The sequence below is a fragment of the Thunnus albacares genome, chromosome 12 (assembly GCF_914725855.1).
Source record: "Thunnus albacares chromosome 12, fThuAlb1.1, whole genome shotgun sequence".
In the NCBI taxonomy this organism is placed as follows: Eukaryota; Metazoa; Chordata; class Actinopteri; order Scombriformes; family Scombridae; genus Thunnus; species Thunnus albacares.
In genome coordinates this window covers 23,905,790-23,922,689 of record NC_058117.1, presented here as the reverse complement: position 1 = coordinate 23,922,689, position 16,900 = coordinate 23,905,790, and the positions used below count along the sequence as shown (strand labels likewise).

Genomic DNA, 16,900 nt, shown 5'->3' with positions numbered 1-16,900 from the left:
GAGTATTGAACCAGGGATTGTTAGGCATCAGGCATAAAAAAGACTTAAACGATAAATCGATGATCAAAATAGCTGCAGATTCATTTTCTTCTTCTTTCTTCTCATTTGCAGCTCTAGAAAAAATGCTTCTGTTAGACATTTCTGGAGCATGAGGACAGGCGCCGTGTCTGTTTTCATATTCCGGCGCTGACTGCTGTGGTGTTTTTTGGGTCACATTATGTGTGTGATCACCCTGAGACAGCATTATCAGATGCCTGTTTATTCAGGGAGAAACTGTTGCTAAAGTGCTCTGAGGGAGAAACGATGCAGGGAGTCTTTATGGCAGCGGCACGACTTACCATCAAACATAAATTCTCAATATACTTTGTGTCTGACAGGTGGACTCGTTTTTCCTCACAAATATATTCAGGTAGTCAGTTTCAAGAGCAGGTTTTTTGGGGTTGTTTTTTTTTTACTTTGACAAATTCTTCGCTTTCTCAAGTGAGCAAGCATCAACCTACGCAGCGGAGCGTACAGCCTTACCAAACTGTTTCTGTGAACATATGGTGGTATGTCCCCACCCCCCCCGTTCCAAAAAGTTTGCTGGATACAGAAGGGGAAGTGAATATTGTAGAGTGTTTAATCCTTTATACGTGTGGGGATTACGTTCCATTTGATATCAGATATGCATTAGTCAAATGGGTTTTGACTGGTTTCCCGTTGCAGTCACGCATAGGAGTACACGTGTGCAGACACACACACACACACACACACACACACACCCACATCCACATTTACTGATTAAGACCGGGATTTTCAGAATTTATGTTTATCATGAAGAAAAAACAAATGGATAAAAACTGTGTTTGCTCCTTATTGTTGTCCCCTGCAGAGTCTCATCCACATAAAAACAAACTGATTCCTTTTTTGGCCCCGATTAAGATTCTCTGTGATGCTCGGCACCATAATGATGCGGTATCATGCCAGCAGAGCAGATTAGTGTTCATTTGACCTGGATTGAAGGATTTTCTTTTCATATGTCACCGCTGATAAGGGTGATACAACGGAAGTAGCATGCACCGAGGGCAGCGCCACTCGGATGTTTTGTTATTGTTGCACAGGAGGAAGGCGCCTCTGCCCATATCAAAAGTAATTAAAATAGATGTATCAAGCACATTTCCTGGTCTATATTTATAATCTGTGGATCTACTGGAACATCTTTGCATGATTTACATTTCAAACTCCCTATTTATCTTACACTGACTCTTTATGCAGCCCCTCAGTTCAGCCTCTGTCTGAAACAGGCTGTTTTAGCTCCTGTCTCTTTAAAGCCCAACTCTGTTCTGGTTTGTTAGCTCCCAGAGGCTATGTAAACAAACTATAGTAGTAGGATTTTACTTCTTTTTCTCATTCTTTACTTGAAATGGAAGCTTCTCAAACACATCCGTTCATGTTCGAGCTTGAATCCAATCCAAAATATGCGAGTGGGCAATGTGAACACATGGAACAACCTTATCAACAAAGGCTACAAAACGGACGGCAGTTTGTCAGCTTGTGCAAACAATCTTACGTCATCTGGAGGAAGAAATAGAGATAACATTGCAAACAAAATGTTCAGACCAGGCACAAGTTTTACATACGTTCACAGGTTTTGAGGTCACCTTCGACCATGTTTAAATTAGACATCCAACATTATAACAGTATATAAATAACAGAAAATCACAAAAAGCATAAAATGTCCCCTTTAAAGTTTCATCTGCACAGGATTGTTATGTAAAAGATACAGAAAGATAAACTGCGACAGAGAAGAGTGTCTCACTCCTCATGACACATATTGTTTCCTAAACATTTGTCATCCTTTGGTATCAAAACATAACAGAACAAAAAACTGGTGGATTTGAATGTTGGAGTGGGCGAAATGGGTAAAATTGCAGATTGTTGCATATGTTATTTCATATTTTACAATTTAGAAACTGAGAAAACAATCTCACCCGAGGGTCCAACCAGTAACTGTTCTCGTGCCTTCAATCATATCACATAATCAGATGGAGTCGGCTCAGTTGTCATGGAAATGTAGATGTTCGAATTTCCATTTTCTATGAGAAATATATTATTCATGGTGATTTATTATTTATGCATTTTAAAAAAAAAAAAAAATAGAAACGGTTTATGGAATCACCAAAAAACCAAAGATAAAAAATGTATTGAATGATATAAAACAGTCTTTACATTTGAGAAGCTGGAAACAGAGAATGTTTTGCATTTTTGTTTTATAAAACTCTGAAACGATTAATTTCCTGTTGATCGACAGATCAGTCAGCTAATCATTTCAACACTAAAATGATTTAATCTCACAGCCAGGAGCTTACCCCTAGGCTGCAGAAAAAGGGATGCAAGACTGTCAATCCCCCCTCTCACCCTCCCAATCATCTTTTTAATTTCCTCCTTTCTTTAAAAAGACTGAAACGTATCAGAACCAGGACTACCAGGGACTGCAACAGCACTTAATATCATTGTACATATATAACAGTACACATCATGCTGGTTTGTGGTTCTGATCACATCCAGATCACAATAGTTTTATTAATTTTTGATTTGTTTTTTATTGTGTGACCATGGTGATTTTGTGTTTTATTGTCAGTATGATGTGTGGAGTTCTGGTTGTTTTATGTAGACATGTATTGAAATGGCAATAAAGTACTGAATTTTGAATCTGTACATCCCCCAACCCTACCTAGTAATTGTGCTGACATCTGGTATTGAAGATGAAAGAACCTTAAATCTTCCATACTGTCGGCCACTCGAAATTACTTAAAATGTTTAAACTAAATAAATGAGAATAATACATGTGACCAACAGTGTGCATGAACTCAGTAAACTGAGAGGGAACTAGTCATCAAGGCTTTATAGTGTATAAGGTTGGTTTTGAGGCAACAAATTCAAGCTCTCGCTGCCGTTTGGATCTGCTGACATGCAAATTTAACAAAATATGGTTGTTTTTTTAGGAGATGACGGATTTTGAGAAGAATGTTATTGACTGAGCAAACTACTGGCAAACAGTCTGGAAAGTAAAATGTAAATGAATGAGCCGGATTGTTTGATTGTTTGTATTTGCAGAGGAAACATGTTTCCGTCTTTGCATGTGACTGTGTAGTCAGAGTAAACCTCTCGCTGCTGGAATCTGGATGATTTACATTCTGTAACTCAGCAAAAAAAAGGAGTGAATGTCTGGGAGCTTTCTCTAGACCAGAGGCTTAGTCAGAGGAACTGCACAGATCCTTTTTTTTTTTTAAGATGTGGAGCTGCAACCTCCTCCCCCTCCTCCTTCTCCTCCTCCTCCTCCTCCTCCTCCTACTCCCAGAGTCCCTCTGATCCCATCTGGGTGCCACATGACAGCTGTGTGAGGTGACTGCCCCCTCTGCTGGGCTCAGCAGGGATCAGCAGGCTGCAAACCTCCCAGATGAGTAATAAACTTTGCTTCTGCTCGTTCATTCATACAGCTGGAACTTCAGCATCCATCTCTCTCTTTCTGAATGAATGCATGTGAGCATGTGAAAAAAACAGATATTCTTTTCCATTAGTCTTTATCTCATCGCTACTTTAGTTTAATAAGAAACTACAATAGAGAGAAAACAAAAATAAGCACATGTAAGGAATGAAAACCCAGAAGAATTAGCTCATTAATGCAATAAATCAAAAATCTTCATAGTCATAACCCTAATGTATATGCAATAACGTCTCCTTCACATTTCCTGTAGCAGTCAGGGCTCCTTTGGGTGAAATTTGGAGGGGAACTTGTGCGTGACCGTGTTACCGGCAGCAAAGAGTCAGCCCCCTCCTCCTGGGAAAGAACAGTTTGTTATCTTGTACTTGGATGACTTTTGAAGCGAGACCTTTGCTGGAAATATGACACGAATGAAGTAATGTGTCTGGACCCACTCTCAATCTCATGAGTGGCTCTTTGTTTATGCTCCTGTCTTATTGCCCTGGAGAACAACACTTAGGTTTAAAAGAGAGACAGAGGAGGGGAGAAAGTGAGAGAAAGCCTCTGTAAATATTTTCTCAAACGCCTTAATTGAAATTGGATTTTAACTGCTCGCTGGACCGTAGTGGCAAGAATCAGGTGCCATGGAGGCAGCGTTTTTGCATTGCAAATGTAATTTTCAGGGTTTTTTTTTCTCTATTACCCAGGAGGCACTCGAAAATAGCTACCAGATATGTTTTTTCATGAGCCATTTTCTTAAGGTAGAGCCTCTCATTATTCTAATACCCATCACGATTAGCTTTTTTGGAATGAACTACAGAGCGGTCCTGTTGTTTACAGACCTGGAGCGTCGGTATTTGTGGGAAATTGTATTCTCTTCATGCCCAGATAGTGCCTGATGGAGGTGAAATTTTGATTGCACTGTATATATGGGGAAATAAACAGCTAATTTGCTTTGAGTTTTCCATTCAACACACAAGTGGATGCGACACAACTTGTTGATTATTCTGTAATTTGCAAATTTATTGCCTATTTGGTGTATATTAAGTAGGAAAATTGCTGCAGCAGCTGATACAGAAAGTAATGTTTATTTTCAGATGACGCCAGATAGAAAAAGTCACATCCTCACTGAACATGCCATGTCCCAATTTCTGCACATCTGACGATTCAATAAGGTCATTGCCACAAATCGAGAAAGTGGCTGTCAATAACTTTCTGTGAGTTGTCCCTCCTATATGTAATCTAGTCACACAGGCTCACTGCAGGAGAGACTGAGGGGGAAAATTATGACTCTCTCGTGTCTTGGTTCCCAATGATCCCACACAGTCTGTCTGCGAGCTGAGATCAATACCCCCTCAGAGTGGGTTTTAGCACCTTTAAAAATAGCCCCTTCATGCTTTTTCGGTGGGGGTGTGTTGAATGAAACCTCCCCGGGCTACAACCATAAGTAGCACTGCGGTTAATGGCCATCATTGTCTGATTTAATGGTCGCAAACAAGGTCGTTGTCGCCGCGTATGGAATCATATTCCTCAAGCAAAATGTTTTAACATTGACTGAAATCTCTAATGTTGGAACTTTATAGCCGTTCCGCTGCCTCTCTGCTGGTGTTAATGGCCCCCATTTCGGCTGTCGCTCCCCCCCCCCCCCCCCCCCCCCCCCCAACTCCCATACTGTACTCCTTCCTTAACATTGAGCCTTTCTCTGTCAAACGGCTCAACAAGCCGATCGCCCTGATGGATGAGCGAACGAAGAGAGGAGTCGTGAGCTTCACACTCGAGCTAGGTTCAGCGCCCCCGCTACACCCACACCGAGCCCTCCAGTCGCCTCCAGACTCTGACACATCATTTCCCCCTGTGATTTGTGGCCAGATTGAGGTTGAAGGAGACAAGGAAATTTTCTGTCCTCATGAGAACGGATGGATGTCGCAGCGCTGCAAACTAAGCCGAGGGTTGTTTCTTTTTTTTCTCCCCTCATGAAGAACCCTCTTGCTTTATAAGGGATTGGTTTCATACTCCATAATGGACTCTTGATGAGTAGCTATTATGGCACATTTTCAGAAAATGAGCTGCCATTTTTTCTTTTTTCTTTTTGGGATGATACAGAACGAACTGACTGTCCCTTCAGGAAAGTGAATTCTATTATCTCGTGAGGTAGTAAAATACTTAAACTATGAAGTGGCAATATAGAATGTATTATTTGTCCTCTTTACGCCGTTCCACACAAGATCAAAGTTGAGACCCCTCTGTTTGTGATCAAAGATGAGCAGTAATCCCATGAAATGATGCGTGATGTAACTTACATGCAATTGGTAAAATGCGATAGGCTTGTCAGGGCAGCAAATGGTCACCGTCTTTTTTCATCCACTACCCCACCACGTGTTTGATCTCATCTCTGAGAAACGAAGCCTCCGGTGCTACCCTTGGGACGTTTGATGTTGGAGATCAGAGCTTGTGGTGGTGCAGGCACTTTGGCTGTGGGGGCTTCATCATTACCGCGCGCCACAACCAATCTTCTCACCATCAGATAACTTCAAAGAATCAGCGAAACACCACCTTCCTAAAAATCCAGAGTTTCCCACCGGTGTTGTCTGTTAGATTAGCACGTTATTGAAGTTTCCCGGAAAAAAAGAGAAAAAAAAGAAAAACGTCTTTGACTCTGAAATCTATCATCACCTCAGGCTCAGAGATGTCGTAGCACACCACGGATTTTTTTCATCTCTGTCTGATTTTTTCACTCTTCTGTGCATTGATCTCCAGCTCTGCCCTGCCAATAGCTTCTCCTCTGTGAGACCTTTCCTCGTCCTCCATCTCTTATCCATTATTCATCACTCTCAGCTCTTTCTGCCAAGCCACAATATCTCCAGATGATCATTTTGCTGTTTCGTATTGTATGAAACAGTGACGCCGCAGCTGTTGCTTTACTGGTAAAGATGCTGAAACAGAAAAATTAGATTATCACATTTGTGCACAGTGGACGGGGTGACTTTACTGATGACTCAACACATGGTGTGTTTCCCATGTAAGTATTGGGGGGTCATGCTGTTTTTTAACCTTTCATAGCTGGATTGAATGCTGACGGGTAAACATGCTCTAGGTTATGTGTCATGAATGTTTATGTATCCTTGTCTGTGTGGAGTTCTGCATGGGCCTAAAACCAAGACCTGAACCCGGCCTGTACCTGCACCTTTATTATTATTTATTATTACTTCTTAAAAGACAAAGTTATATAATTGCTTTTGAAAGGCTTTCTCAAACATAAGAAAATAACTAATCCGACTACAGCAATAGACCAACGCAGAATATGACATGGTGGCTCATCAGCACAAGTTCCCCTTTTTCAAGTTTTTGTTTCATTTCATCATTATTGATCGTTAGCTCATTAAGCTAATGCTAACACAATGGGTACACCATGGATGTATTATAAGAACTGACTCAAAAATGGCGCTTATTCAATCAATTGAAAATTGCACACCTGATGCATTCCAGGTTGTGCGGCCCACTGAATATGCGCAGTAGTGTTTCTCCTGCTTTTCTAGGCTCAAGGAAAATTTTATAATAATAAAACCTTCATGGATTAAAAATTCATAATACAAAGAGTCATAATTGACCTGTGTGTCCTGCCAACAGTTTAATAGACATCTCTTTTATAATGGCAGTCTGTGAGGAAAATGCTTTTTGCTGCAATACCGCGAGCGGCCACTAGGAGAAATTGGCAGCAAGGCTGAGCAGCGGTGCCACATCCAGTTCTTTTAATACATCTGTGGGCTACACTCTGTCTCTTTTACTGCTTTTCATCAGGCGTTGCATATTGGTTTGCAACACATGACACTCATATACAGACTACTGGCAGAGAGTCATTGGTAGACAGAGAGAGAGAGAGCGATAATTCTTTTATTAAATTACATTTGGAAATACTCCAACAGGAGGCGGACCCGAGCCTGAAGATTTACACAAGAAGGATGCTGAACTCTACGTCTATGTGCCTAAATCTCTGTCTGTTCTATATTTTACCCGGCTGCAAGACAGATTTCCCCTTGGGGACAATAAAGTTAACAACTTTGCAACTGTGTGCCAGCTCAGCTTTTCTAGCGTTTGTAATGTAATGTATGAAATTCTGTGTGTCATTGAACAGAGACTGAGTGTTAATCTTTGCAAATTTACTATCAGAGGAGAAGGAGGACTTCAGAGAAGTCTTTTCATGCTCAAGACATCTGAAGTGAAGGGAAGAGGTTACCGTGAGTCATCTGTTTAGAATCAAAAACATAATGATTGACTTTAACACTTTCTTCCCTCTGTGTTATTGAACCTTGCTGTTACCTCAGAAATATCTTCTCACTATAAGAGTGCTCTTGTTTCTATGTCTCACTGGTCAGACAATATCTAAGTAACTCAAATAAGACAGGAGGTTTTACTCTGAAGGATGCTCTTGTTTTGCTTCATACTGAGATATATTTATAACTCCAAGCTGTGAAATACAATCACAATATTTACATTATTATGCATCATGTCAGTCAAACTGCTTTCTTGTTGCCATGGTGAGCTTTTTAAGAAGTTTGACCATTTGATGTGCATTTTCGCAGCTAAAACTGATCTGTTAAATCTTGCTATGTGCCTTTTGGTTTGCTGTATTTCAGAATGAGAAACAAACAGAGCCGCAAAAAGCTCAAGCAAACAAATAGAAACAACAAGCTTTACTCAATTTACTTTAGGTTTCGCGTGTGACTGAGAGCTGTATCCTCCAATATGAAGAAATATCACTTAGAGAACATCACTCTTAAATGTTTTTCTTGGCCACATGCACATTTAAGCAAACTAACTGAACATCAGTACCGATGTTCTGCTTGTTGCCCACAGCTGGCTTTGTGTCACAGCTGGCTGCAGCATCACAAAGCAGCTGAGACAATAAGTGGATCGGTCAGGATCTGACGGTAATTAATGTTCTGTGTTCTGCTACACATCTACACAGATCAGGTGTTACACACAGATTCCAGGTTTATACGGTGGAATTGTTAGTAATAAAGCAGCACTTATGGATGAATCCTGAGCTCCATCAGAGCTGTCAGGACATTTTTATTTTTAAGTAGCTGAAAGTCTGAGATAAGCCCACCACCTCACACCCACTTGATCCTCTCCCTCCCCCCAATGTCTGACTGAAGATTTTGCCCTTGATATCATTCAATAGCATTCAAGCCTCACAAGCTTGAAGATTTGAAGAGACAGAGAGAGAGAGAATGAGGAGTGAGCGTGTGCGTAGTTAACACCAACTATCTGAAGTTGCTAATAACTCCACCTTAATTGCATGTGGCAATTAGTGCTGGTCTTTGTGAAGTAGACTGTTTGTGCAAATAGGCTTATTTGCATAGAAAGGGGCACTGAATGTATGAATGCAATCTAATTTATATACTGTACGTGCAAATGGCACAGGTGCACCATGACGCTATTTGCTTGGCAATGCAGTTTGTGGTGCATTGGTGGTGAATTACAATTACTATCTTTTTGTCTCTTTTGTGCAGGTTTAGTGGCCCCAAAAGCTGCGCAATTGTTTTGAGGATTTGGACCTAAATTTGCTGTTTGTTTGTTGTTATATAGTATACAGTATTTGTCATCAGATTCATGATGCTGGAAAGCCTCTTTACTTTTACTCTTCAATTCAAGCATGTCAGACTTGTCATAAATTTCTCTCTCCGTCCACAGAGGAAGTCTCTGATCGCCACCAGTCTGATCGTGGTGGTGTCGCTCTTCGTGGTGGTGGTGAACTACTCGGAGAAGCCGTACTTCCTCCTGCAGCCCGTGTTCGGCCAGACGTTCAGCAGCCACTGGATGTTCTCCAAGCAGCCGTACAAAGCCTTCAAGCCTCACCTGGGCTATGTCAGCATCCCCAAACAGGAGGTGAGGGACACAAACATCCATACGCTTACATATCAGCATTTGCAAGCACGATATTTATATTGTGCTTCAAATGGTTTTTAAAATCTAAATCTATAAAATATTGTATGTTTTGTCATCCGCATGGTGGAGTGTTGTTAGATGTTAGACTAGAAATGGGGTCAGCAGTTAGGTTCAACCTGTTTTTTAAGATTTTTCATTGGGGTTTGTTAACCGTTGCAGTGGAAATGGAAACCTACATGTTTTGTTTATTTCTTTTAAGTCATTAAAGAATACAAGTGATTTATAACACTGTTTAAGATTGTATATGAGGGTAGATGTCATTTTTCCCATTAGTAAGTGAGGGCTAACAGAGTTACAGCTTATTTTAATACTCATTTGGCTAAAAATGATGTGATTATATGTTCTGTGTTGCACTTCAAGACTGCAGACATACTTTATTGTTTGTCTACACAATTAATCTATTGTTGATTGAAAGTCTGTTGTTGCCTTAGAGTTTCTATTAGACAGAAACCTATTTGTGTTTGTGAAAAACAAATCTGTCATGGTTGAATAGGCTGAAGTTGTGGAATTGACAGTGTTGGAATTCGCACATTAAATTGAAGTTCTGGCAGGTTAATTAGACTTAATTTCAGCAGCATGCATTGTTCACATGTCATGCTGCAACCATGGTTTCAATGCCTCTCCACGTGTTGGGGCAATATTACATTCAACAAGGTTATATTCATTGAGATTTATACAATCCTTGGATTTATTTTGTTATCTACAGTAGGTTTGTGAAAAATTTTGCTAAAGTTTTGATGTAAACTTTAAAAGTCAAAACTTCTGCTTTCATCAGGGGGCCAAATACTTTTGCTGGAGGGCTTGATTTGGCCGCTGTTTACCTCCCACTGAACTAAACTGTATATTAACTACTATTCAGTCTCCTTGCTGTGGGCCAGAAAGGTAGCAAGCCGCTACCCTGACAGTGCTAATAAAGTTTGATAAATGTGTATTCATAATGAGTCTAATAAGTTGTACTTGACACAATAAAACCTGAAAATAATGACAAAGGACAAAGATGTAAGTTAAAAGACTTGCATCTAGTGATCATGTTATTGATTGAGGCAAACTGTTAAAAGCTTTCCAAGTTATTCTCTTTGTAGGACACAAAAGTACGGTAACTAAAAACTGATTGGTAGATGTTTATACTGAATGACATGAGATGACCTTAAAAGAACAAGAACATGGTATTCTCCACTTCCACCATTAACTCTGACTATCCTGCCATTAAAACTTTAAATGGCACCCATATTATTCTTGCTGAGTCATATAAATACTTAAGAATTTGGCTTGACAGCAGACTATCATTCAAGATTCATATTCAACATTTGACTCCATCCATCCATCCATTTTCTTTATCCTCTAGAGGGTCATGGGGGAGCTGGAGCCAATCTCAGCTGACATTGGGTGAGAGTACACCCTGGACAGGTCGCCAGTCAATCACAGAGATAACAACCAGTCACACTCATATTCACACCTACTGGCAATGTAGAGTCAGTAGTTAACCCAACCTGCAAGTTTTTAGGCTGTGGGAGGAAGCCGGTAACGTGACGGATGCTTTGTTACACAGAACCATCTGAAAAGTTGTCCTGAGAAACTGTTTAGAAAAGAGCAGGCACTTTCAAAAAATACTTGGCAGGTGATTGGATGAACCATCTACCACCGTCTATCACCATCTATCGCTATCTATCACCGTCTATCGCCATCTACCACTGTCTATCGCCATCTACCACTGTCTATCACCATCTATCACTGTCTATCACCGTCTATCACTGTCTATCATTGTCTATCACCGTCTATCACCATCTATCACTGTCTATCACTGTCTATCACTGTCTATCACCGTCTATCGCCATCTACCACAGTCTATCGCCATCTACCACTGTCTATCACCATCTATCACTGTCTATCACTGTCTATCACCATCTATCACTGTCTATCACCGTCTATCACTGTCTATCATTGTCTATCACCGTCTATCACTGTCTATCACTGTCTATCACTGTCTATCACCGTCTATCACCGTCTATCGCCATCTATCACTGTCTATCACCGTCTATCACCGTCTATCACCGTCTATCGCCATCTACCACAGTCTATCACGTCTATCACCGTCTATCGCCATCTACCACTGTCTATCACTGTCTATCGCCATCTATCACTGTCTATCACCGTCTATCGCCATCTACCACAGTCAATCACCGTCTATCACCGTCTATCGCCATCTACCACTGTCTATCACCATCTATCGCCATCTACCACTGTCTATCACCGTCTATCACCGTCTATCGCCATCTACCACAGTCTATCACCGTCTATCACCATCTATCGCCATCTACCACAGTCTATCACCGTCTATCACCGTCTATCGCCATCTATCACTGTCTGTCACCATCTATCACTGTCTGTCACCATCTATCACTGTCTATCGCCATCTACCACTGTCTATCACCCTCTATCACAGTCGATCACCATCTTACCTTGCGATTCACAAGATCATGCATGAATCTTCATATGACACTGATTGGTCTGAACCACTGGTGGTTAGGAGACAAGTGCATAACTTGAAGCCTGACAAGATAGATTCTCGTGTGATCTTGCAAATCCAGCTGCGTTGCAAGGTAAAGTAGCCAGAGTACCCGGAGAGAACCCACGCAGGCAGGAGGCGAATGTGCAAACCCCACACAGACAGGCCTCAGAACATTCTTGCTGTGAGGCGACAGCGCTAAGCACTGCACCATGTTTGACCAACATTTGACTCAAAAATCAAACTAGGCTTCTTGTATAGAATCAAAGGATGTTTGTCTTCCTTCATCAGTAAAACTATTGTGCAGTCAACCTTCATGTCTATCCTTGACTATGGCGATATTCTGTATTGTCACGCTGCCCCATCAACACTTGACGGCAGTTGTGTATCATAGTGCATTACGCTTTATCACAAATGACAAATTTCATACTCTTCATTGTTCTTTTTATCACAAGGTTGGTTGTACTTCCTCACAGTCAAGAAGAAAAAGCCATCTCATGTTATTCATCTATAAAGCTCTACTGTTAAAGCTTCCAAACTACCTCATATCTCTTCTCTCATTTTAATCTACTAACTACACGATCCAGTAACTACTTAACTTTAGATATCCCTCATGTTCACACTAATGTTGGCAGAACTGGCACCTTTTAAATGGACTGAACTGCAAACTGCCCTCAAACTTGAGTCTTACATTCCTTTTGGGGAATTTAAAGCTTCATTATCTGATGTTTTTTATGATTTGTGTAACTTTTTAAAATGAATTCCTTGTTTATTGTGTACTTTCTGCCTACTCAGGTCTCTCTTGAAAAAGAGATCTTAATCTCAGTGAGACTTCCCGATTAAATAAAGATTAAATAAATAAAAACAAAATAAAAAAGCTTATAGTTTAAACATCATTTCATGTACAGCTCAATAAATGTACAGAAAGTTATTTATTGGAGCTTTAGACCCTTTTTCACACTGCAGTCTTAACATGAAAGTGTCTAATGTTTTACAATGAGCTTACACGTTTTTCATATTACAGTTTAAGTATCATAAACTGCATCATACACAGGTAACCTTTTCATTTATGGTACATTCATATTCTATAACCTTCCGTTAACATTAACCTGCCATCGCACAGGTTCACTTCGATAATGACGGTGTATTCAAATGCACTCATGCGAAAGCAGCACCTCCTTTAGGATTTTCTTAATTCATTATATCACGTTCTGTGTGATGGATCTGAAAATGCCTGTTTGATGTCTCCTGCGGGCATTATTTCTTTGTAATTCCAAACACCCATGTCCGTGATCCTATTCTTCTGCCTTCAAACAGCTCTGTGCTGCATATTCCCCGCACAATTTATGGAAATTGAAATATCAAAGCCTTTTAATTCCCACCACATCAAAATGTAAAAACCAAGCTGTGTGTTTGTTGTTTGGGGAGGCAGCCGGCGAAAACTGAAATTATGCTCATACTAGTGGTTATTGGGTAGTCATGCAAGAATATCTTATATTTCGCTCGTAGAGATGTATGCGACATTCCCATCCGGCAGCGAATGAGAATTCACTCGTGCTTTCTGTTCAGGTAGCAATACAGCTCGACCTGGAGTTGCACTGGATGTACTGGTCCTTCATGAGAAGTGGATGCCTTATATACTTCAGGCTGATATTGGCAGATTAATGCGGAGAGTCATCCTCTGCCTCCGGAGAGTTTCATCCACACAACATGGGCCCAGAGGCAATCACGTCTTACACCAATCTCTACGTCTGCACCTCCTTCTGCTTCCAGACAAGCCTGCTTAAATCACTGCCCTCTCCCAGTGGAGATTTATGCAAATCATAGGAAAGACTGGCAGCTTCTGCAGAATTAGGCCTATTTTCGGCTCAAATTGTCTCACCAGTGAGTTTGCTACAGCAAATTGAAAGGGGCAGTGATTGGCCCGAACGTGAGTGTCAAAAGTGTGCTGCGGCGTGCCTCCAAAATTTCTGACAAAGGATGGATGGAATTGTAGAGGTCTGGTCAAGGTGATACTCTTGTGCTGGGTGTCGTGAGCGATTATGTCCGGAGTGAAAGCCTGCTGTGTGAGCTGTCAGCCTCTGTTAAGCACACAGCAACACCTTAAGAAGCAGCAATATTTCTCCTGCACAGCAAGGCAATCTCACATGATCCACAGTGAGGTGTCATTCGAGGCGTTATAAACCCCTCGCAAGCATGTATAATGCATAACCTAGTAGCATGGGAATAGTCTGCCTTATTTTCCTCATTTGATTGAGTCTGTCCCCAGGTGTGATAAATTGTTCCTGCTCTGCTTTTCAGGAAAAATAGAAAACATTTGTCTTGTGGCACTTTACATTTATGCTCCTGGTGTAGTACAGAGATTCAATATTTTCATTTAGACCTGAAAATGTTAAATTCAGGCCCTTTGAGATATAGACGATGGCCAACGTGGAGGGAAAATGCCTTTATTTCTGGATCGTTTTGTTAATAATTTAATGAGTTCTTCTTAAAGACACTAGCTAGTTTCAAACTAGTGATTTACTAAATCAAGTTGCACATTAAACTAAAGAAGAAATACCGTAGCTAGTAAAGACTTAAATGATGTGTGAATCAATTGTGAGGGAACTTCTGTAATGCTGTCCGATTATAAGCAAACAACTAAACGAAAAAAAATATAACTGTAACCTCACAAGCTTTAGCATAACTTACAAACATAACAGCTTTAGTGCAGGCTAAATACAAAACTATGGAACGAGCCTTAACAATGTAAATGTAGGTAAGACTTTGTTTAAATATACATGCATACACTGAGAAATGTGTGTGTTTCAGATTTAGCTAAAGCTGGGGACACACATGACGACTGTTGAGCCAATTATGTGATCGGAGCAAGTTGAAGCGGGTCGGTGTCAGTCTGGGTCGGTTGGTTTTGACAGATAAAATCATTTAGTGCGTGATATGTAAAGATCCAAGTCATTCACATAAAGATTTCTTTAAACATGTTTGATATTTGTGACTGACAAATGGCGACCGATGATGTCACTTGTGTATCAACATGAGGGAGATGTACCGGTAAATAAATAAAAGAGAGAGTGGAAATAGCGAGCAAAAAGGTTTGTGGCGTGAGAAAGCACTGGACAACTGAAACAGAGGAACCTGAAGTTAGCTTCATTTTACAAACTACAATCACCTCCAGCTCCCTCAGTCCACATTACCCACAACCCTCCATCCAGGATCTCACCCAAACATTGCACTTTTTTCTTTCTTTCTTTCTTCTTATTTTTTTTTTACACTTTTCAGTGCAAACTGCTTTTTAATCATGGATGCATTAATATAAGCTGCTGGTTGCCTTCTTCATTTTAATGGATAATTGCAATGAGGCAGAGAATTATCGCCACCCGCTGTTATATTACAGAATCTTTATTCTTGTCGTCAGTCATGTGTCGTGAAGATACACGGGAGAAGATACAGACGGGTGACAAATTATAGGAAAAACCAGTACAGGCCTCAATGCTTGACCCCCTACAGTGAGGGGATCTGGTGGCTCTGTTATGCTGTGGGGGGCGTTTTGCTGGCATAGTTTGGGTCCACTTGTCCCCTTAGAGGGAAGGGTCACAAAATCAGGTGTTCAGAGTTTGATTTGAGAATAACTTCTAGGCTGCAACTGGCTCCTTGTCCTTGACATTGAACCTGCTTTTTTAAGTTTCAAATAGTGACAGTAGAAAAACTGAGCAAAAACTACAGCTTATTAAATGAAAAGAAATTCTCAAATTTTTTGCATGTGTTTTGTAATTAATGTTCCCCCCCCCCACAAGGAGCATTAGAAGTTAATCTGTTGCTTTTTCCAGCGTATACAGCGACAGCTAATCAATGAATTTTTAAGCAGAATGATCACGCATTTTAGACTGGGACTTGGCACATTAATGTAGTAATTATTGCCTATCAATTAATCGTGTTTAGAGCATTTTAATGAACGTCAAGGTTAGGTTCCCCATCCCAGTGCTATAATTTAATCATGACCGTGTCCTCGACATTAGGCCTGCTTTTTTAAATAACCCACTTTATTTTTGAACACACTTGTGCATTAAAATCGGAGGCTTTGCTGAGTAGATTCTGTACTTATCAGTGAGTGCCAAAATTATTGGGATTATAAAAGTGCACTCTGCTTGCAATTACTGCATGCTACAGTGAAACAGCACCATCGTGAACATGAAATTGAAGCATGAATCACAGCTGAGAGGAGGACTAGGCCGTAACATTTTATTGATTTACAGGATGCAATATTCACATATTGGTCTGGAGCTAGATTCCAGTCTTATATAATAAATAAAAGACACTTTATTAGTGATTAGTGTTCATGGGAAGCAAATACTGTTCATTGCTGCTTTTATTTTTGTGAGTATATTCTAACTACTCAAATGCTCGTGTTTGTTTTTAAATGAACCTCGCAGGACAATGAATCAGTTCTCTGCTTCAGTTCAACCTCAGTCCTCTCCCCTTTTTTTGCCACTGAGCAGCTCTACTGATGCAGTTGCAGGTTACTGTAAATGCCTTGCTCAAGTGCTCCTCAGTTTACAGTCACAAACCCGTGCGTCTCACATGCAGCGAGCCACGCAGTGTTCCCCACAGAGCCCAGCCAATCTGTGTGTGCTGAGAGGTGTGATGGAGTTATGAGCTGGGCTGAGGGGCAGCGGGTGATGATGGACGAGCTGCTGACAGCTCAAGGCTGCGGTGATGTGTGTCTCAACCACCCAGTAAATGGAGAGCTACCAGCCCAGGTCCAGAGATCATTTCTTAACCCATGACTGATCCCATACATGGGAGGAAAAGCAATAGCAGGTAGCTTTGTTGTTGTATTGCATGCAAGAATTATGTCTGATAAGGAAATAAAATCCATTGTTTCCCTTCTAAGCAGTTGATCCTGGTGTATGTGCAGCTATGAGTCATGTGTCGTTGTAACAGTTTACTGGATTGTCTTGTGTGATTCTGTTTACACACTAAAA

General features: G+C 40.7%; 1 protein-coding gene across 2 annotated transcripts in view; it reads left to right on the top strand.

Annotated features, from left to right (window-relative positions):
* The window catches only part of st6galnac3 (ST6 (alpha-N-acetyl-neuraminyl-2,3-beta-galactosyl-1,3)-N-acetylgalactosaminide alpha-2,6-sialyltransferase 3), a 98,604-nt gene that overhangs the window by 22,421 nt on the left and 59,283 nt on the right, over positions 1-16,900 (top strand). For both annotated transcript variants that reach the window (XM_044368742.1, XM_044368743.1), the window contains exon 2: positions 9,158-9,352. In XM_044368742.1, the coding sequence (XP_044224677.1) occupies positions 9,158-9,352 (195 nt within the window). The remainder of the gene's footprint in view (positions 1-9,157; positions 9,353-16,900) is intronic.